General features: G+C 42.4%; 1 protein-coding gene across 1 annotated transcript in view; it reads right to left on the bottom strand.

Annotated features, from left to right (window-relative positions):
- The window catches only part of atg2b (autophagy related 2B), a 39,280-nt gene extending 27,590 nt beyond the window's left edge, over positions 1-11,690 (bottom strand). Inside the window, 11 exon segments of the mRNA XM_060934237.1 lie at positions 755-866; positions 980-1,131; positions 1,243-1,416; positions 1,559-1,655; positions 4,224-4,403; positions 4,930-5,092; positions 6,073-6,175; positions 6,878-7,030; positions 7,141-7,303; positions 7,479-7,876; positions 11,493-11,690. Coding sequence (XP_060790220.1) covers positions 755-866; positions 980-1,131; positions 1,243-1,416; positions 1,559-1,655; positions 4,224-4,403; positions 4,930-5,092; positions 6,073-6,175; positions 6,878-7,030; positions 7,141-7,303; positions 7,479-7,640 — 1,459 coding nt within the window. The 5' untranslated portion in view covers positions 7,641-7,876; positions 11,493-11,690.
- Positions 11,691-18,965: the final 7,275 nt, after the last annotated feature.

The raw sequence follows: 18,965 nt of genomic DNA, 5'->3' as shown, positions 1-18,965 counted from the left end.
TTCTACAGGGTCGCAGGCAAGCTGGAGCCTATCCCAGCTGACTACGGGCGAAAGGCGGGGTACACCCTGGACAAGTCGCCAGGTCATCACAGGGCTGACACATAGACACAGACAACCATTCACACTCACATTCACACCCACGGTCAATTTAGAGTCACCAGTTAACCTAACCTGCATGTCTTTGGACTGTGGGGGAAACCGGAGCACCCGGAGGAAACCCACACGGACACGGGGAGAACATGCAAACTCCACACAGAAAGGCCCTCGTTGGCCGACCTTCTTGCTGCGAGGCGACAGCGCTAACCACTACACCACCATGCCACACAGTTTTTCAACATGAGAAGATAAACTTCAAGCCAATACGTGATGTTATTTTTATTATATAGACACAAACAAAAAGTACTCAAGTTTATCAAAACAAAACAATTCATCGATTTCCTCAGGAGTGACATATTGAGAAATATGTCATGGCTGTGGTTCTCGAAGTCCTGGATGTAGCTCGTATGAAAGATAAGCGTGGCATATTTTCCAGTAAAACACTCATGTTCCACACATGCAATCAATCAGTCAATCAATTTATTTATTTAAGTAAAGCAGTATATAGTAAACAGCAATATATGATGTGCCAAAAAGAAGTTTCAAAACACTGAATACTTTTTAAAGACTGACACTCTTGGGGAAAACATAAGCTGCAAAACTATATTATACAAAAGTAGCATCAGTGCTGCAATCATTTACCGTCTAGAAGACTTACAGGTCTGTCTGGGTAGGTTATGTGGGCAGTGATGGTCTTTTGAGTACAACGGCGTTTTGTGACTTTGTTTCTCCTTTTGTTTAGACATATCCAGGTACTCATCCCACACAGTCTGAAAAAAACATTTCATAACATTCAACACGACTGTTCTTTTTATACATACTGCATGTGCTGTTATTTTACTTAGTTATGAGCTGGTTCTGCTATTTAGAGTGGATGACTCACAGGTGCAGTGCCAGAGGGAGACTCTCCCAAAGAGGTGGAGTAGTTGCTGTTAAGAGACAGATCCAGGTCTACAGTGGGTGGGTCTCCAAGAGGGGGCAGAGATGATAGGCTGTGTGACATGTCCATGTCAGCCATGGAGAAAAATACATCTTCTGTTTGAAGAACAGAAAAATGTACCAGAAACAAAGTAAACAGCATGCAGAAATATATCACTTGACAATTACTCAGGTTGGCAATATTTAATCTTGAATATTTACACTCACCTCTGCTTGACACTGTCCTGGTGGTCTGGCTCTCAAACAAGTTCTGTTCAGTACCAGCAGTCAATGGCTCCTTTTTTAAGCAGCGGTTAAGCTCCATGTGGAGACGGTACTCATCTTCCTGCTGCATAGGACGACTCTTTCTGTCCTTAGCCAAGCCAGACCATTTCTGCCCCGCTACACAAACATACACAGAGAGCCATTCAGCCGAGCTGAAGGAAACTAATAAAATTATACACATAAAAACTTGACGTCGGCAACAGTAATCGAATGTGGTTTGTGTGTACCTTTCAAAAACTCACAATCCTCGAAGACATACCTGAGCTAGAGAAGACTCCAAACATATCCAGTAGCAGGTGGACTTGCTGTGGTGACAGCAGCATGATCAGTGAATCAATCTGCCCTTCAATGTCCAGCTGAGAAAAGGCCAAATGTCAATACTTAGCATCTTGACCCAAATCTCTATGGCATTTGGGTTTGCTGAACTATTCACTTGCACCATATACACAATATAGTCAAAAGCATGTGGACACACCGATATAACCATCACACCCATATGTGCCAATTCCAAAATCACTGGTAAGAACAGGTAGTTGACCCCCCCCGTTATACCAGCCTCCACTTTTCTGGGAAGGCTTTCCACAAGATTTTTGAGTGTGGCTATAGGGATTTGCCCATTCAGCCACAAGACCATCACGGAGGTCAGGCAGTGATGCTGGGCAAGCAGGCCTGGTGCACGGTTGGCGTTCCAGATCATCCCAAAGATGTTCAGTGGGATTGAGTTCAGGGCTCTGTGCAGACCACTTGAGTTCTTCCATATCAACCTTGGTAAACCATTTCTTAATGGACCTTGCTTTGCGTACAGGAACACTGTCATGCTGGAAGATGTTTGGGCCCCTTAGTTCCAGTAAAGTGAAATTTTAATGTGACAGCATGCAGACATTCAAGACAATTGTGTGCTTACAACTTTGTGGCAACAGTCTGGAGAAGAGCCACATATGGGGGTGATGGTCAGGTGTCCACATACTTTTGGCCATACAGTGTATATATTACATAATCAATACTTCATTGCAAAGATGCTATCACATTACAGAAAATGGCTTATGCTGAAGAAAGACAGTCTGCGTTTTAAGATATTTCAGGCAGGTGCATACCTGTGTACTCATCAAAACCAAGACATTCCCTGTGTCCAAAATCACTCACTCGTTCACTACTCCCTATATAGGGAATTACTATGTAGAGGACTATATAGGGAGCTCATTGGTAAAATGAAAAAACGCTTTCGGACACTAGTCTGTCGTGCCGTTATTTCGTCATTACTGTCGCACAACTAAAATGCAGAGGTGGAAAAACTGGATTGACAAAGTAAAAGTCCTGCTTAGGTTTTCCTTCTGCCTGTGTTCTCAACACAGGTGATTTCACCAATTAGCTCATCAACCTGGCTTAGGGGATGTGGTAATTAGGATCAGCTGGTTCATTGAATTGGCTGGAGCAAAAATGTGGCAGGGTTTTTACTTTCTGCACCCGGGTTTTTCCACCTCTGCTAAAATGTGCCAGATCAGTCGGCTGATGGGTTTTCAAAATAATAAATGCATGCATGTATTTTTGTAATAAATGCATATTATACTGGGCGTATTTCCCACATTAATCAATACAAAGTACTTTGTGTCTGCGGCATCTTTCAGTTCTTTTACATCAAGGCTGAATACTTTTTTGCCACTGCCTTTTATTAAATCACATTTGAGGCTTTTGATTTGATTTCTTTCAGCACGACCGCAATGCATGATGGGATATATTTCTTGGGTAGTGACGATCGGTTGTACACTACTTTTCATGATGCATTGTGGGATACTTTGCACTATATAGGGTGTAATAATTCTCACTATACAATCGGACAGCACTATAAAACAGTGTGCGAAATTACCGCGTGCCCGGTACCCCGACGCTATCAACTTTTTCGTCTGGCCATAAACTATAAAAAGTAGCGAGTCCGTCATGCCACAAACATTGGCCTGCCCATGAACGTACATTTTGACGATTCCATGCTTGTATTACCATGTCCCTAACATGACACGTCCACCTTTTGCAAGGATTGGTTATTTTGTCAGATATGTCACAAATCTGTAAAACGAAAGCGAATCAGCTGCCATCTCTTAAATGAGCAGTTTATCACATTACATTTTGCCGACACTGTGGCGCGAGATTCTACAGGAGTACGCTTTTTCGCCTTTTCGTGACAATCATGTGGAAGTTTCTGGGTTTGCCAGAGAAAAAAGTGAAGCAGAAGAAGAAATCAAAGCTACTAAGAAGTGATATGAGGAAGAAAAGCGGGAGAGGAAATTTAAACCAGGTTGGCTGCAGACATACAATTGGTTGTTGTACTCAAATACACAAAAACAGATGTTTTGCCGACCTTGCCGTTCAATTTATGGGCCGTACGCTGTTAGAAAACCCAGACTGTGGGGGCGTCGTGGCTCAGGTGGATAAGGCGCCATACCATAAATCCGGGGACCCGGGTTTGATTCCGACCCGAGGTCATTTCCCGATCCCTCCCCATCTCTCTCTCCTGCTCATTTCCTGTCTCTACACTGTCCTATCCAATAAAAATGTGAAAAAAGCCCAAAGAAAATCTTAAATAAATAAATAAATAAATAAAAAGAAAACCCGGACTAAAAACTGACAAATATCACAAGTATGCGAATGCTCCTCTTGTGTTGGGCTCGCAGAACTTCAAAAAACACACACTAGATGTGCATCAGGCATCCGAGAGTCATACATTCACACTGGCCATCAACTTTTAATGCTGGCCATGAACATTGAAAAGTTAAGAGCCCTGTTGGCCATTTCTGATTTTCAAGATATTTCACACACTGCTATAAAATGGCAAACTCACTATATAGTGAGTAGGGGGAGATTTCGGACACAGGAATGCTCTTTTAAAGAGCAAACAAATTCAAGTTCGATATTACTGTAGAGTTCCATACCTTCGCTCCGGGCATGGCTTCATTCTGCTTCAGGACCAGGGACAGCTCCAGTCTGCCGCTCAGGCAGCCCACCTGCACAGGCTCAAAAGGTGTACTGGCACATAAAGGCTCTGTGAACTGTGGGTGAGGCTCACAGATAATTTTTGGATTCCAGCTTGGGGATAACTTAGGCTCAGTTTCCTGTAAATTCAACAAAGGAGGCAGATATACGAGGACATGAACAAACCCAAACGCTATGAAAATGTGAAGACATTCAATAATTTGGAACACATAAATAACAATAATACTTTAGTGTGATTCTATTACATTAATATCCAATTACCCTATGTGGCAGCGGAGGCGTGCCTAAGCGTCAGTTTGTGAATGGAAGGCGGGAAGATGAGTGGCAAAGTTAATACACCTGTTGTCGATTAACATTGTGTGTGTGTGTTGCAGTGGCGGTGGAGGATAGAAAAGGAGGAGGAGAGCAGAGAGAAGAGAGCCCCTGGACCAGAACACGACTGTGTGTGTGTGTGTATCTCCCCGTATCCTAAAAACGAGCGAGTGTGAAGCTGAAAAGCAAAACGAAAGAGAAAATAAACACGTGTGTGTGTGAATATCATCTCCCACCTGCCGTGCTTCTGTACTCCACCCACATCAGGGACGTATTACGACCACATATGCAATAATACATGTTTATGTGGATAATCCATTCGAATAAACTCACCGACTGAGTGGGAGATGATTTGAAACTGGCACGGGAGGTCTCAGAAAATTCATCCCAGAAAACATTTGCACCCTCCAGCGTCAGGTTTTTGTGTGCAAACGTGGTGGGCTGATGGATGTTTACACTTGAGCCTTCTTCCACAGCTTCATCACAGTAAACCATCCTAAGTAGACCAAGGCACAAACAGTTGTTTTTTTTTAAAAACAACTCACATAAGCACAAATATTTGATGGGATACTTCAAAGCTGCATGCTGATCTTTAAGAAGGAAAATATTAGAAGGCATTCAGAGACGGACAATGTAGCTCTAACAATTAAAAATTACACTTTACATTCAGTAGTAACACAGAATAAGGGTAATTTGACCCTATCTGACCAGTCGTCTCTTTTGTCAATATACACAATGTCCAGCTACCTGGTGTTTTGTCTGCACTATAATCCTGGATATACTGTAGACTGCTTGCTGTTGAATCTTTTGGCTCTGGGAATATGCACCACAATTAACGTGTCTTATTACTTCTTATACCACAGCATGTTCAAATGTGGTTGTTCAGAAGGTGTGCATTATTTTTGTGTAACAGCATGGCTCAGACAGAAGTTCCGGCTGTACCACGAATGACAGGTTAATATTAATGCTATCATTCTAAAAGGTTATTGTTTCTATAGTAACAGCTCATATACAGGGATATAAGACTAATATTGAATTAGAAAAAAAAAACATTTAACAAAGTAAAACACAATTGCTGATATGATGATTTAAAAAATATTTATTTAACATTTTCATCGAGGAGTCAGTTGTAAGCACTTTGTAACATTCAACATTTACCAGTTCAGAAAAGTCTTCAGGTCAGAGGGGTTTACACTTGCCAGCATCCACACAAATCCTATGAGTTTATTAAACACTCAAACCAGCTGGTCTGGCATTAACAACCATGCCACAGTCAAAAACCTCGTTTAAAAATGTTAATTTTTAACCCCCATTCTGATGTTTGGCGTGAACATTAACTGAAACTTTTGTCCTGTATCTGCATGATTTTATGCACTGTGCTGCTGGCTGGCAGGATAACTGCATGAATGAACAGGTGTATAGCTGTTCCCAATAAAGTGGCCAGTGCATGTATTTTACGCTGCTACTACAGTTTACCTTTTGATTCTGATTTCAAGGGCAATTCCTGTTTTGGAATTTTCTGGAACATGTTCAATCTTGAGGACTGTATCCAAAAATGTGACCTTGACTCTTCTCAAAACTAAAAAAAAAAAAAGGAAATTTAAATTCAACAGCAGGTACCTAAAAAGTATATTTCTCATCTTGTTAAATATTTATACAAACTCCCCCTGAAACAAGCTGGTCTAGACATTCTTTCTATATCAAGTAAAAACAAAACATGACAGAAGGCATGACATTCCACATAATTTTTCATCATTGTTATATACATATGGTGAATATGTGTTATTTGAAAGATTGGAAATCTCATCTCATTATCTCTAGCCGCTTTATCCTTCTACAGGGTCGCAGGCAAGCTGGAGCCTATCCCAGCTGACTACGGGCAAAAGGCAGGGTACACCCTGGACAAGTCGCCAGGTCATCACAGGGCTGACACATAGACACAGACAACCGTTCACACTGACATTCACACCTACGGTCAATTTAGAGTCACCAGTTAACCTAACCGCATGTCTTTGGACTGTGGGGAAAACCGGAGCACCCGGAGGAAACCCACGCAGACACGGGGAGAACATGCAAACTCCGCACAGAAAGGCCCTCGCCGGCCACGGGGCTCGAACCCGGACCTTCTTGCTGTGAGGCGACAGCGCTAACCACTACACCACCGAGCCGCCCCCAGACTGGAAATTCATAACAATAAAATAATGTCAATGGTATATTACTGAGTTTTATTGATAATACATGTGCTGGCACTCAGGGACACATCTGGAGCAGAATTCAGTACCTGTCTCTATCGTCTCAGCGAACTTCTCTAGACCCTCCAGAGGTTGGAAACTCTCTCCCAAGTCATCAGTTAGTCTCTGACTCAGACATTCCTTCGCCAGCTGCATACTGCTTGTCATGAAGCTAGACCAGTACATAGGCTCCATACCAGATGCTGAACACAGACATATTAAGAAGATATATGATGTGAAAGAAACATAACCAAAGCTTATGTCAAGTCTTCAGTAATAAATAATTCAAAGATGTACCAATCATGCCACTTACTCATCCGAGGCCTTGGCCTGAAAACCATTTCCAAGCCTTTGACTTCCAGAGCACAGTTATCCTGAAGCAATGAGGCCCATGGTATAGTGAGGGAAATGGCCTGGATGAAGCCCTCAGTCACTTCAAATGGCGCATCCACTGACTCCAAAATTTCATTCAGTGACTGCAGGAATGTCACACAAGGTCATGAGTCATATTCATTTCTTTTGTGTGCGTGTTAGTTAACATTAATTATTACCACTTCTGCACTTATAATCTCGTGATACAGGCTACAGCATCACCCATCATGCATAATGGTACCTGGTGGTGACATTTCCTCCCAACACACAGATTCTTACCCATTTGTCCAGTGGCACTTGTGCAAGTGAACCTTTGCCTTGGTAGAGGTCTACACTCAGCTGGTCCAAACTCAGTTTTTCTTGGAGGAAATTGCCCAAGTACCGATGCAGCAGGTACCTGCAGGCCCGCTTTTTAATGGACTCTGAAAAAGGCCACGGCATTGTGTATGTTTCGTAAACTCAGCCTATGGAGTACCAATGAAGACCTTAAGCTAGGAGTGTACTTCCATGAAGAAGATGCACAGATATTCTGCTTGATTTTGAGAGTGCTCTTTCTGTAGAGCAATCATTCTGTAGATTGTAATGTTCAATAGCTTTGGTGGTTTAATGCTGTCCTCTCACGTGAAGTGAAGTAGCATGACAGCTCAGGTGGCAAAAAATATGTAAAGAAACAGCACCTAGAAAATGACAGCAAAGAAATCTGTTATTCTCGAGGCATTCTGAAATCTAACTCTTTTTTTTTTTTCCAGATTACGGTATATAAAACTGCACAGCAGAGTCATAATTTAGTGAGTTGAAGGCTTAGAGGAATCAAGCACTTTGGGGTTGTCAAATAGATGTCCAACCACCAAGCAGAAATACTGAGCAAGGGCAGACAGAGAAAGAAAAAAAAACATTCAGTAAAAGGCTTTCATTTGGTAAAATAAAGTAAATCAGATGTTGATGAGTGTTAATGGTTGTTACATTTGTCTTTTACACGAGGACATTTGTAACAAGTGTATGTGGGAAATCTAATGTAAACTATGTACATAAATGTACTGTAAATAAATGCCGCCCCTAATTTATTTTGTTTGTCTACCAACAAAACATTGCATTAGAAACCCATCTCAGGTTTGTTTGTGGTAAAGTACAGCATTACTTCATTGTGCTGCATTTCTATGAGACAGCAAATTAGACTGTTTCAATCATTTCAACTTTTTAAGCTGAATAACACACAATAATGTACATATTTAACAGTAACAGAAGCATACTTGCCAACCCTCCTGATTTCGGCGGGAGGCTCCCGATTTTAGCCTCCATCTCCCGCCTCCCGATTGTATTTGTTAAAAACTGGATAATCTCCCGGTTTGGGGAAATCCCTACCGCCAAGTTAAAAATACTCCCGATTATGTCCAATCAGAATCGTATGAGAAACACTGCTGACGTCAACTGATTTTTAACCAATCAAAGAACAGAACGACAGTCACTTCCGTAATGTAGGATTCACCCAGGCTGTCCGACAATTTTTACAAGCAGTCATTCATCATGGCCACTAAACGGCAAAAATATGAATGTAAATACCAGGTTGCATGGGAGAATGAATTTCCATGGATAAGCAAATGTTCAACCAGCCAGACCAACGCATTTTGCAAAGCAAGACTACAAAGCGATTCATTTATCCCAATTATTCAATTGCGATTCAATTATCCCAATCTTATGGTGGGGTAAAAGCAGGTAAATTACATATTCTTCAAAATTACAATAGGTCATTCACACCCTCTTATGTAAAGTCTTAATGTTATCTTATTTTTTAATTAAAAATAGTTGATCATTTGTACATGCATATGTAACAAGTACTTATGAGACATTGAAATTAACTTAAGATTTATATTACGTTTTGTATTTTTTTTGTAGCAAGAAGTATAATTAAATTGCATATACAGTAGGATCTGCACCTCTGTATAAACAAAATGTATTCATCATACTGAAATGTTTTTTAACTCGAGAATTTCTTTTTGCAGTTGTGTCACAGAAATTTTAGCATCAGCCATCTCCTCTCATTATCTGTAGCCGCTTTATCCTGTTCTACAGGGTCGCAGGCAAGCTGGAGCCTATCCCAGCTGACTACGGGTGAAAGGCGGGGTACACCCTGGACAAGTCGCCAGGTCATCACAGGGCTGACACATAGACACAGACAACCATTCACACTCACATTCACACCTACGGTCAATTTAGAATCGTGGGGAAAAAACGGAGCACCCGGAGAACATGCAAACTCCGCACAGAAAGGCCTTCGCCAGCCACGGGGCTCGAACCCGGACCTTCTTGCTGTGAGGCGACAGTGCTAACCACTACACCACCTATACAACTTCTAAAGTGTTTAGTGAAATTTTGCATGACAGAGAATTTGTTTGATGAGTGTATTTGAAGAGTGTGGTAGTGTCTTAGTGCTCTTTTGAATTTATGTTTGAAAGTTTACAAGTGAAATGATAAACATTCTTCTAAAGCATCACTTGTGTTATTTTCTGTGGGTCTCTATATGTATACAATATTCAGGCATGAGATTTTTCAGCTAAAAATCTGATTTAAGACTTCCCTTTCATTGTTATTATACTAAAATTCAAGACGAGTATTATTTCAGATTTTTCCACTCTGAGCTCTCTCATGCCTGATACATGAATCCCATAACCAACAGTAATTGAAAGAACAATATCAACAATTCAAAAACTCTTTCATTGTATGCATTTCAAACGGTTTGCAATTAATTGGGATCCACTGTTTCAACCGCGCATCACATCCAATTGAAAATGTCGTTCAGGCACTTTTCTCCCCCATGAGAATTTTGAAAAGTTGCCAAGTACACAGAGCAATTTTTAAGGATTTTCCACTAGGAGACTAACTGGTCTGGGCAATACAATCACAGGCCCCAGAGTCCATGCGGCTGCACCGCTGCGGCATATTCTGTGATGCAAAATGGTTCACCAATCACCATACGGACAAACACACTACAGTGACTACACAGCTATCAAGAGCAATTACCAAGCACAAATGTTATGTCAAAGACACTCAAAGTTACACAGTAATGACATCGGATTCTGACATCAGCCATCTCAGTAACCAAATTTTAGTTTTGTTTTTCTTAACCAACATGATCTTGTGTGTGTATCTTATAACATAGATCTTCGTTTCCCTTGTTAAATGTATACTTACATGGTACTTGGTTAATTAATTGCAACTGATTGAACCAAATGATAAGACATAACTTGGTTTAAAATTTGGTCTGCCAGTGAAGCTGGTTTGGCATTGACTAGGAGACCAAATCTGGCCACTGGGAGACCATTTGGTCTCCCAGTAACTATGTTAAAAAATGCTCTGCAAGTACATTTGGGGGGCGGCACGGTGGTGTAGTGGTTAGCGCTGTCGCCTCACAGCAAGAAGGTCCTGGGTTTGAGCCCTGGGGCCGGCGAGGGCCTTTCTGTACGGAGTTTGCATGTTCTCCCCGTGTCCGCGTGGGTTTCCTCCGGGTGCTCCGGTTTCCCCCACAGTCCAAAGACATGCAGGTTAGGTTAACTGGTGACTCTAAATTGACCGTAGGTGTGAATGTGAGTGTGAATGGTTGTCTGTGTCTATGTGTCAGCCCTGTGATGACCTGGCGACTTGTCCAGGGTGTACCCCGCCTTTCGCCCGTAGTCAGCTGGGATAGGATCCAGCTTGCCTGCGACCCTGTAGAACAGGATAAAGCGGCTAGAGATAATGAGATGAGAATGAAGTACATTTGGCAAAATCACATTTACTGTGAAAGAACAACGTGAACTGTTCAATACAACAATGCCACGAATAGAACACGTGTGTGTGTGTGTTGTGCAAAGCTGCTTAGTGCCCAGACTCAACAACAGCACGAGCCGGCGGCGCATGCGCATTTCTAAAAACATGACAGGTAGCTGTCCTGCTAGCCAGCTCAGCTAAGCTAAGCTAAGCCTTTCATTAATTGTGGAGAATTAAGCATTTGGTTAATAATTAAATACTTCACCTGTAATACCCTCCACATTAGCGTCAGCCTGTTTTCCCCCACATTGCATCAACTAGCTACTCTAGACTGCTGGGCCACTTGCCAACTTTAGCTGCCTCGCTAGCAGGTTTAGCGAGCTAATGTTACAAAATAAAGCCCCCTCCGGCGCAAAGCTCAAGCTGTTGTGCTCCACTGTCATTATGTGAACATAAACATTCTGCATTTATCTTATCACTCAATACAGAGTACATCTATATGACGTAAAAGACTAGTCTGGAGCTAGACACCACACCAAGATCACTCACCTTGTGTGTGGCTGAAGCTAATGGTGTATACAAACACTTTCCTGACTGTGCACTTGGAAGCGGAATTCTTCTGCCGCACATTCACGGCTGACACTCGGGTGTGTTCACACTATACCGATTTGCGCAGTCGACACGACAGGCGCTGGAACTGATGGTCGAGGAATCAGAATCTGAATCAGAGTATGTTAACCCACACAAGGAATTTGGTTCGGACGGTTAGTGGTGTCTCTCTAGCGATCCAGTGGAGGAAAAAAAAAGTGTGAATAGATTCGATTCGATTCGATTCCACTTTGTCATTGCACATGTCACAGAAACAAGGCAATGAAATGCAGATTGCAGCAGTAAATAACATCTCATCTCATCTCATTATCTCAAGCCGCTTTATCCTTCTACAGGGTCGCAGGCAAGCTGGAGCCTATCCCAGCTGACTACAGGTGAAAGGCGGGGTACACCCTGGACAAGTCGCCAGGTCATCAGACACATAGACACAGACAACCATTCACACTCACATTCACACCTACGGTCAATTTAGAGTCACCAGTTAACCTAACCTGCATGTCTTTGGACTGTGGGGGAAACCGGAGCACCCGGAGGAAACCCACACGGACACGGGGAGAACATGCAAACTCCGCACAGAAAGGCCCTCGCCGGCCACAGGGCTCGAACCCAGACCTTCTTGCTGTGAGGCGACAGCGCTAACCACTACACCACCGTGCTGCCCCTAAGTGTAATATACAAATATAAATGGACAGAAATTACAGGCAGGGCGGCACGGTGGTGTAGTGGTTAGCACTGTCGCCTCACAGCAAGAAGGTTCTGGGTTCGAGCCCCGTGGCCAGCGAGGGCCTTTCTGTGTGGAGTTTGCATGTTCTCCCCGTGTCCACGTGGGTTTCCTCCGGGTGCTCCGGTTTCCCCCACAGTCCAAAGACATGCAGGTTAGGTTAGCTGGTGACTCTAAATTGACCGTAGGTGTGAATGGGTGTCTATGTGTCAGCCCTGTGATGACCTGGCGACTTGTCCAGGGTGTACCCCGCCTTTCGCCCGTAGTCACCTGGGATAGGCTCCAGCTTGCCTGCGACCCTGTAGAACAGGATAAAGCAACTAGAGATAATGAGATGAGAATGAGATGAGATGAGAAATTACAGGGTATGGAATGGTATAATGATATAGATATTTACAGTATGTACAAATGTGCTATATGAATGTACTATAGTGCGATGGTATGGTATAGATAGTTGCAGTATGAATAAACAGTAGTGCAAATGGTGATAGTGAAGTCAATTCAGTTTGGGGTGGGGGTTCAGCAGTGAGACAGCTGAAGGAAAAAAAACTGTTCCTGAACCTGGTGGTTTTGGTCCAAAGGCTCCTGTAGTGCCTTCCAGAGGGCAGGAGAGTGAACAGTTTGTGTGGCAGGAGTCTTTTTTTTTGGATAGGGATAGGACAGTGTAGAGAGACAGGAAATGAGCGGGAGAGAGACAGGGAGGGATCAGGAAATGACCTTGGGCCGGAATCGAACCCGGGTCCCCGGATTTACGGTACAGTGCCTTAGCCATCTGAGCCACGACACCCCATGTGGCAGGAGTCTTTGTTGATGTTTATGGCTCTCCTGAGACATCACTTCCTGTTGATGTCCTCAATAGCAGGAAGTGAGGCTCCCATGACACGCTGGGTGATTTTCATCACCTTCTGCAGTGCCTTCTGGTCCGAAACAGAACAGTTCCCATACCAGACTGTAATACAGTTGGTTAGAATATATGTATATGTAAGATATGTATATGCAGTGCTTTAAGTGGAAAAAAACAAGTGCCAGTACTCCCCATATGCACCTGTTGGCATATGAGTCGGGCGGCTACATATTTCACACCCAAGCTTTTTGTCTTTACAAATAAGCCAGTCGTTCTGTGAGCAAAAATGCTGTACTTGATCCTTTGACCAACAGCCTGGCCATTCATGTTGAAGGAGGTTATTGTTAACGTCGCAGTTGGCTGGAGTATCGGTTGCTATAGCAACAGGCGCTTCGCTGTTCGTCTGATTCAGGAGCTTGGTAGCAAATTTGAATTTCCCTCTGGGGATTAAAGTAATTCTGATTCTGATTAGCTTGCCCATAGAGGTGTACAAGCCCTGTGTATGAGCTGTTACAAAAGAAACCAGCGAGTGTAAAACACATGGATAGCATAACGTCTGTAAAAAGTGAACCAACTACCCCTGCTAGCTGGTTGCAGTATAATGTGTAGTACCACCCATCCCTATGTGTTTCAACGACAAAATAGTCTATTTCCCATGTCACTTTTCTCATCTAAACTATCTTTCCACCTCCAATGTTAGGGTGTTCGGGTGGGTTTTTTTTCTGAGGGTGAATATATGTTGAATAAGCTATTATTTGCATTCTACAGGGTAACATGGACTCAGAAAAAAAGAATGAGATCTTTATGTTAAAAATTGAAGAAGATATGAGGATTTATGTTGCATGGAAAGGCATGGACACAATGAGACTCTACAGCATAGGGAATTGGGCCCTAAATGGACCCCATTTTGGTCATTTTGAGTGATTATTTTTTATTTCTTAATATTTTGGCCAACCAAATAATGACACCAAATCCTGTGTCATTCCCACCAGCTCCTTCTGTTCTTTCTCTGCCTTCTTTTGTTTCTGTGATTCTTTTTCCTTCCAAATGGCCGTGTTCTTGTTGTTGTTCTTGTTGTTGTTTGATTTGCTTCTCTCATTCAAGGAACTTATCATGTTTTAGCTTCCCTTTCCTGCGCGCATCATCGAGTGCATCACGTAAGGTCATGGACGAGTCTAATGCTGGAAAAGCAGCAGGGTGATGCATTGTTTGCGGTCATTTCTGGGAGACATTTTTCGTGTTTTATCCGAACAGTCAGTGGTAATGCATGTAAAATCCCTTCAATTTTCATATCATCAGTGAGGCTTAAGCACTTTTCATAGATAACATACTGAAATCAAATAAATTATGGCGTGAATCGGCTATATTCCAACCTACCTCCCCTACAAGGATAATTTTAAGCAAACCTCATTAATACTTTGATAGGACAGGGTCACATGACCTTCATTATTAAGAAATTATAGTGGTAGATCCCTGGGATTCCCCCGGAGACCCCATTTACAAACACGTCAACCCAAAACAATCACTGAAACTCAGGCCAAACAGGGAACATATGCAGTCGCTTACCTTGTGGCCAGGCAGTCAACATTTAACCCCTTGTATCTCCATGAAGTGTAGACCAATTTTAATTATTCAAAAAATGTGTCATTGCTACAGAAATTGCCTTTTAATAGAACTAAATTTTATTCAAATAAAATATCAAGAAACGCCAGTAAAAGCCAGTTAACTGCAACCTGTTGGCTTAAATATGCCGATTCACTCGCTGGCATGATCATTTGTGATGTCACTGAATAGCCTACCAATGTCTAATTCAATGGCTGCACGTTTTTTATTTTCCCCCCCAAATTTTTTTTAAAACATTATTCTACTATATCATAAGAAGGCATGGACACACTTGAGAATGAATTGACTGACAGTCTTGGTGATGCATTGCACCTTAGTACTGGGAGAAAGGGGTAGTCCTACCAAATGAGTAGGTGCACTTGACTTCGATTCTCATCTCTACTTCGCAGACTGACTCCAAACTTGACAACATGGCAGAGGAATTTTGGCTTCACTTCTGTAGAATGGAAGTGTACAGAGCCACGACATCCATGTTTTTACAACCATTCATAGAAAATAATATATAAACACATTAGAACGAGTGCATTAAATATTAACCTGTCATTCATGTTCCAGCCGGAACTACTTTCTGAACCGTGCTGCTATGTGAAAATAACACACACTTTCTGATTAATCAGATTCCAGCATTCAGTCATTACGTGGTATAACAAGTAGTAAAAAAAACCTACGTCCTTATTAACCGCTGCGTAAATTTTTTAATCATTTTCACGCACCTTATGAGAAATAGTCTCTTTGCAGCTAGGGGTCACATGCTTGGATACCACATAGCAACGCCATACTGGAGCGCAAGCTCTCAGGTAAACAAAACCCTCGCCAATGTCAAGCACAAAAGTTTCAGCAGTTTGTAATGCTTAATATCTTTCCTTTTCTTGAAGAATTGTCGACATAGTTTTCCAAGATTAGTTTTGGTTCGTTTTTACAGGAAATAAAAAGATTTTATCACAAAGGCATTGACTTTTAACGGAAGGCATTTGGATCTTCACGGCCAACGGCAAACAACATGGAAACTTTGCAAGATATGTGCACCAAAAAAAAAACATTGTAAAAGCACTTACTGTAATTCTAACAGCTGAAATAGCTCCATAATAAACGTTTTCAAGGTATATAGTTATTTTTGTAAGGTTTGGCTGCATCTTAAAGATATAAACAAACAATATTACCAAGATGATAACACAAAGCTCAGCTTCCGTCCTCTCAACTCTTTCCCCCTTCCCCTGTATCTGTATATGTGACAAATAAAGGTTTCTAATTCTAAAAATCTAATCGGTAATTTTCTGTAATCATGTGATTTTTACTGGCAACAAAATATATGAATCAACAGACTTCACTTTTATGAAGTTTAACTCTAACTTGGTGAGATAATGCATATGCAGTCCTGATACAGATACTAGTAAACAATCCTGTTGTAACAGCAATGCTATTCTTTCCGTCTAAAAAGATCGCTTTGATCTCATCTCATTATCTGTAGCCGCTTTATCACGTAATTATTAAAATGGTTAACAGATGTATCGTAGGAGGGTGTAGCAACACCAATCTTGATGGGATTAGTACTCATCGTTTCCCACATTGCGCTCAGGTGAAAATTCCATATTTCAATGCAAAATCGCTAGCTGCTAAACTTGGTCTACACAGGCTGTGCACTGAAACCGTGCAAGCTCTCGCAGCCTGCTGGTGCTTCCGCACGTGACGTCACGAATCTGGCTCCAGACTCCCTTGGGATTTTTCCAGACGTGCTTTGTTATTTTATTTTTTCCTGCTGTAGACAGATGGCCTTGTGCAAAATTACCCTTCTGGATGAGTGTGTAAAGGGACATTCTTTCATATATTAAAAAAAACCCCACGAATTTGGTCCAGGATATGCACTTTAAGCACAAAAAATTTATCTGAGGTAAACCGACGTTTACCTGAGAGCTTGCTCTCCAGGGTTCCAGCCCATAAAGGAGTTAGTGGTAATGAGGAAGCAGACAAGCTGGCAAAAGAGGCAACCAAAGAAAAGGAGGTTCAGTTAAATATTCCACTCAGTAGATCAGAAGTTAAGATACTCATTAAACATAAAGTTAACATAATATGGCAAGATGAATGGGATAAAGAGAAGAAAGGTAGACACTTATATAATATACAAAAAGATATTTCAAGTAGGGGCGGCATGGTGGTGTAGTGGTTAGCGCTGTCACCTCACAACAAGAAGGTCCTGGGTTCGAGCCCCGGGGCCAGCGAGGGCCTTTCTGTGTGGAGTTTGCATGTTCTCCCCGTGTCCGCGTGGGTTTCCTCCGGGTGCTCCGGTTTCCCCCACAGTCCAAAGACATGCAGGTTAGGTTAACTGGTGACTCTAAATTGACCGTAGGTGTGAATGTGAGTGTGAATGGTTGTCTGTGTCTATGTGTCAGCCCTGTGATGACCTGGCGACTTGTCCAGGGTGTACCCCGCCTTTCGCCCGTAGTCAGCTGGGATAGGCTCCAGCTTGCCTGCGACCCTGTAGAAGGATAAAGCAGCTAGAGATAATGAGATGATAATGAGATTTAGTTTGTTGTTTTGTGTTTTTATTTTTTTTATTTTTTCTTTGAAATGACATCCATTTGATTGCACCTCAGTCCAGTAGATGGCGGTAATACACTTTGACTGTAAACTGCCATAAAACCTGACAGAAGAAGAAGAAGAAGAAGAAGAAGCTTGCAGGCATTATCATGAGATCCAGGAAAATGTTTGGGGGAGAAGGATAATATCAGGTCTCAGCAGAAGGGGAGAGGTGGTATAAGTAGACTAAGATTGGGTCACACAGGTCTTAATGGCACTCTGCGGTTAATAGGGAAGAGTAATGGTTTATGTAGTGAATGTCATGTTCTAGAAGATGTAGTTCATGTTTTATTTAATTGCAATAAATACACAGAACACAGACAGCAATGGAGAGAAAGAGAGGCTGATAATGGAATAGAAAACATCCTTAAGGAAGAAGGAATGCAGAGAGATTGGATCAAATCCCTATTTATTTTTCTTAATGATAACAGGTTTAATTAAACCTTTATTATTATTCGTCACATGCACACTTCAAGCACAGTGAAATTCATCCTCTGCATTTAACCCATCTGAAGCAGTGAACACACGCACACACACCCAGAGCAGTGGGCAGCCACACCAGAGCGCCCGGGGAGCAGTCAGGGGTTCGGTACCTCGCTCAAGGCCGCCCCACGTCAACCTAACTGCATGTCTTTGGATTGTGGGGGAAACCAGAGCACCCAGAGGAAACTCACGCAGACACAGGGAGAACATGCAAACTCCACACAGAAAGGCCCTCGCCGGCCACGAACCCGGAACCTTCTTGCTGTGAGGCGACCGTGCTAACCACTACACCACCGTGCCGCCTAGGATCTAGGCTCCTTTTTTTCTTCTTCTTAAACTTCAGATAGCCATGATAGTCTAAGTCCCTTTACACACTCCTGTACAGTAGGTGGCGGTATGCACCAAAGAGCCGTGATCCGCCAATAAACCAAAGAAGAAGAAGAAGCTTGCTCTCCAGTATGGCGTTGCTATGTGGTATCCAAGCATAGACATATAAACATAGACGCCGCATTCTGCATAGAATCATATGTCATCCTCACCGCCATATTGGATGTGGCAAAGTGGAGATTCTTCAACCGTCTCTGACAGTAGCCGAGAATAAAGATGCCTCATTCATGTGCTGCGTTTAACTGTACCAACAGGTTTACCGTCCAAACGAGATCACATGGGATTACCTTTCACAGGTGAGACTGGAAAAATACTTTTCATTGTATTTGGTCATTATAACGTAATTTTACGAACAGATTTTCCTGACTTTGTGGCTAATATGAAGTCTCGCGCATAATAGCCGCTCGGTGAAACCTGTCTCCAAACAACGAAGTATTTCCTTCGTAACTACGCTGATTGTTGTTAGTTGCTTAGCTAACTTTTCACATACTATGTAGGTTTCCCAAAAATAAAGACATGAAAAAGCAGTGGGAGACAGCTGTGCGACGGGAAGGGTTTTCTGCTACTCCGTCATCCATGCTCTGCAGTGAACACTTCAGAACGGAGGATTTGGACAGAACAGGTCAGACAGTCAGGATCAGAGAGGGAGCTGTTCCTTCAGTCTTCAGTTTCCCAGCTCATCTCCACCGGGTAGGTGTATAGTTATAAGCAGTGAGAATTAGATAATACAGTGCCACACTATGATGAACGTTTTTAACCTTTCTGAATGTGAAGGAATCAG

Source organism: Neoarius graeffei, chromosome 11 (assembly GCF_027579695.1).
Source record: "Neoarius graeffei isolate fNeoGra1 chromosome 11, fNeoGra1.pri, whole genome shotgun sequence".
Taxonomy (NCBI): Eukaryota; Metazoa; Chordata; class Actinopteri; order Siluriformes; family Ariidae; genus Neoarius; species Neoarius graeffei.
The sequence above is the reverse complement of the archived record's forward strand: the minus strand, read 5'-3'. Positions and strand labels throughout refer to the sequence as shown.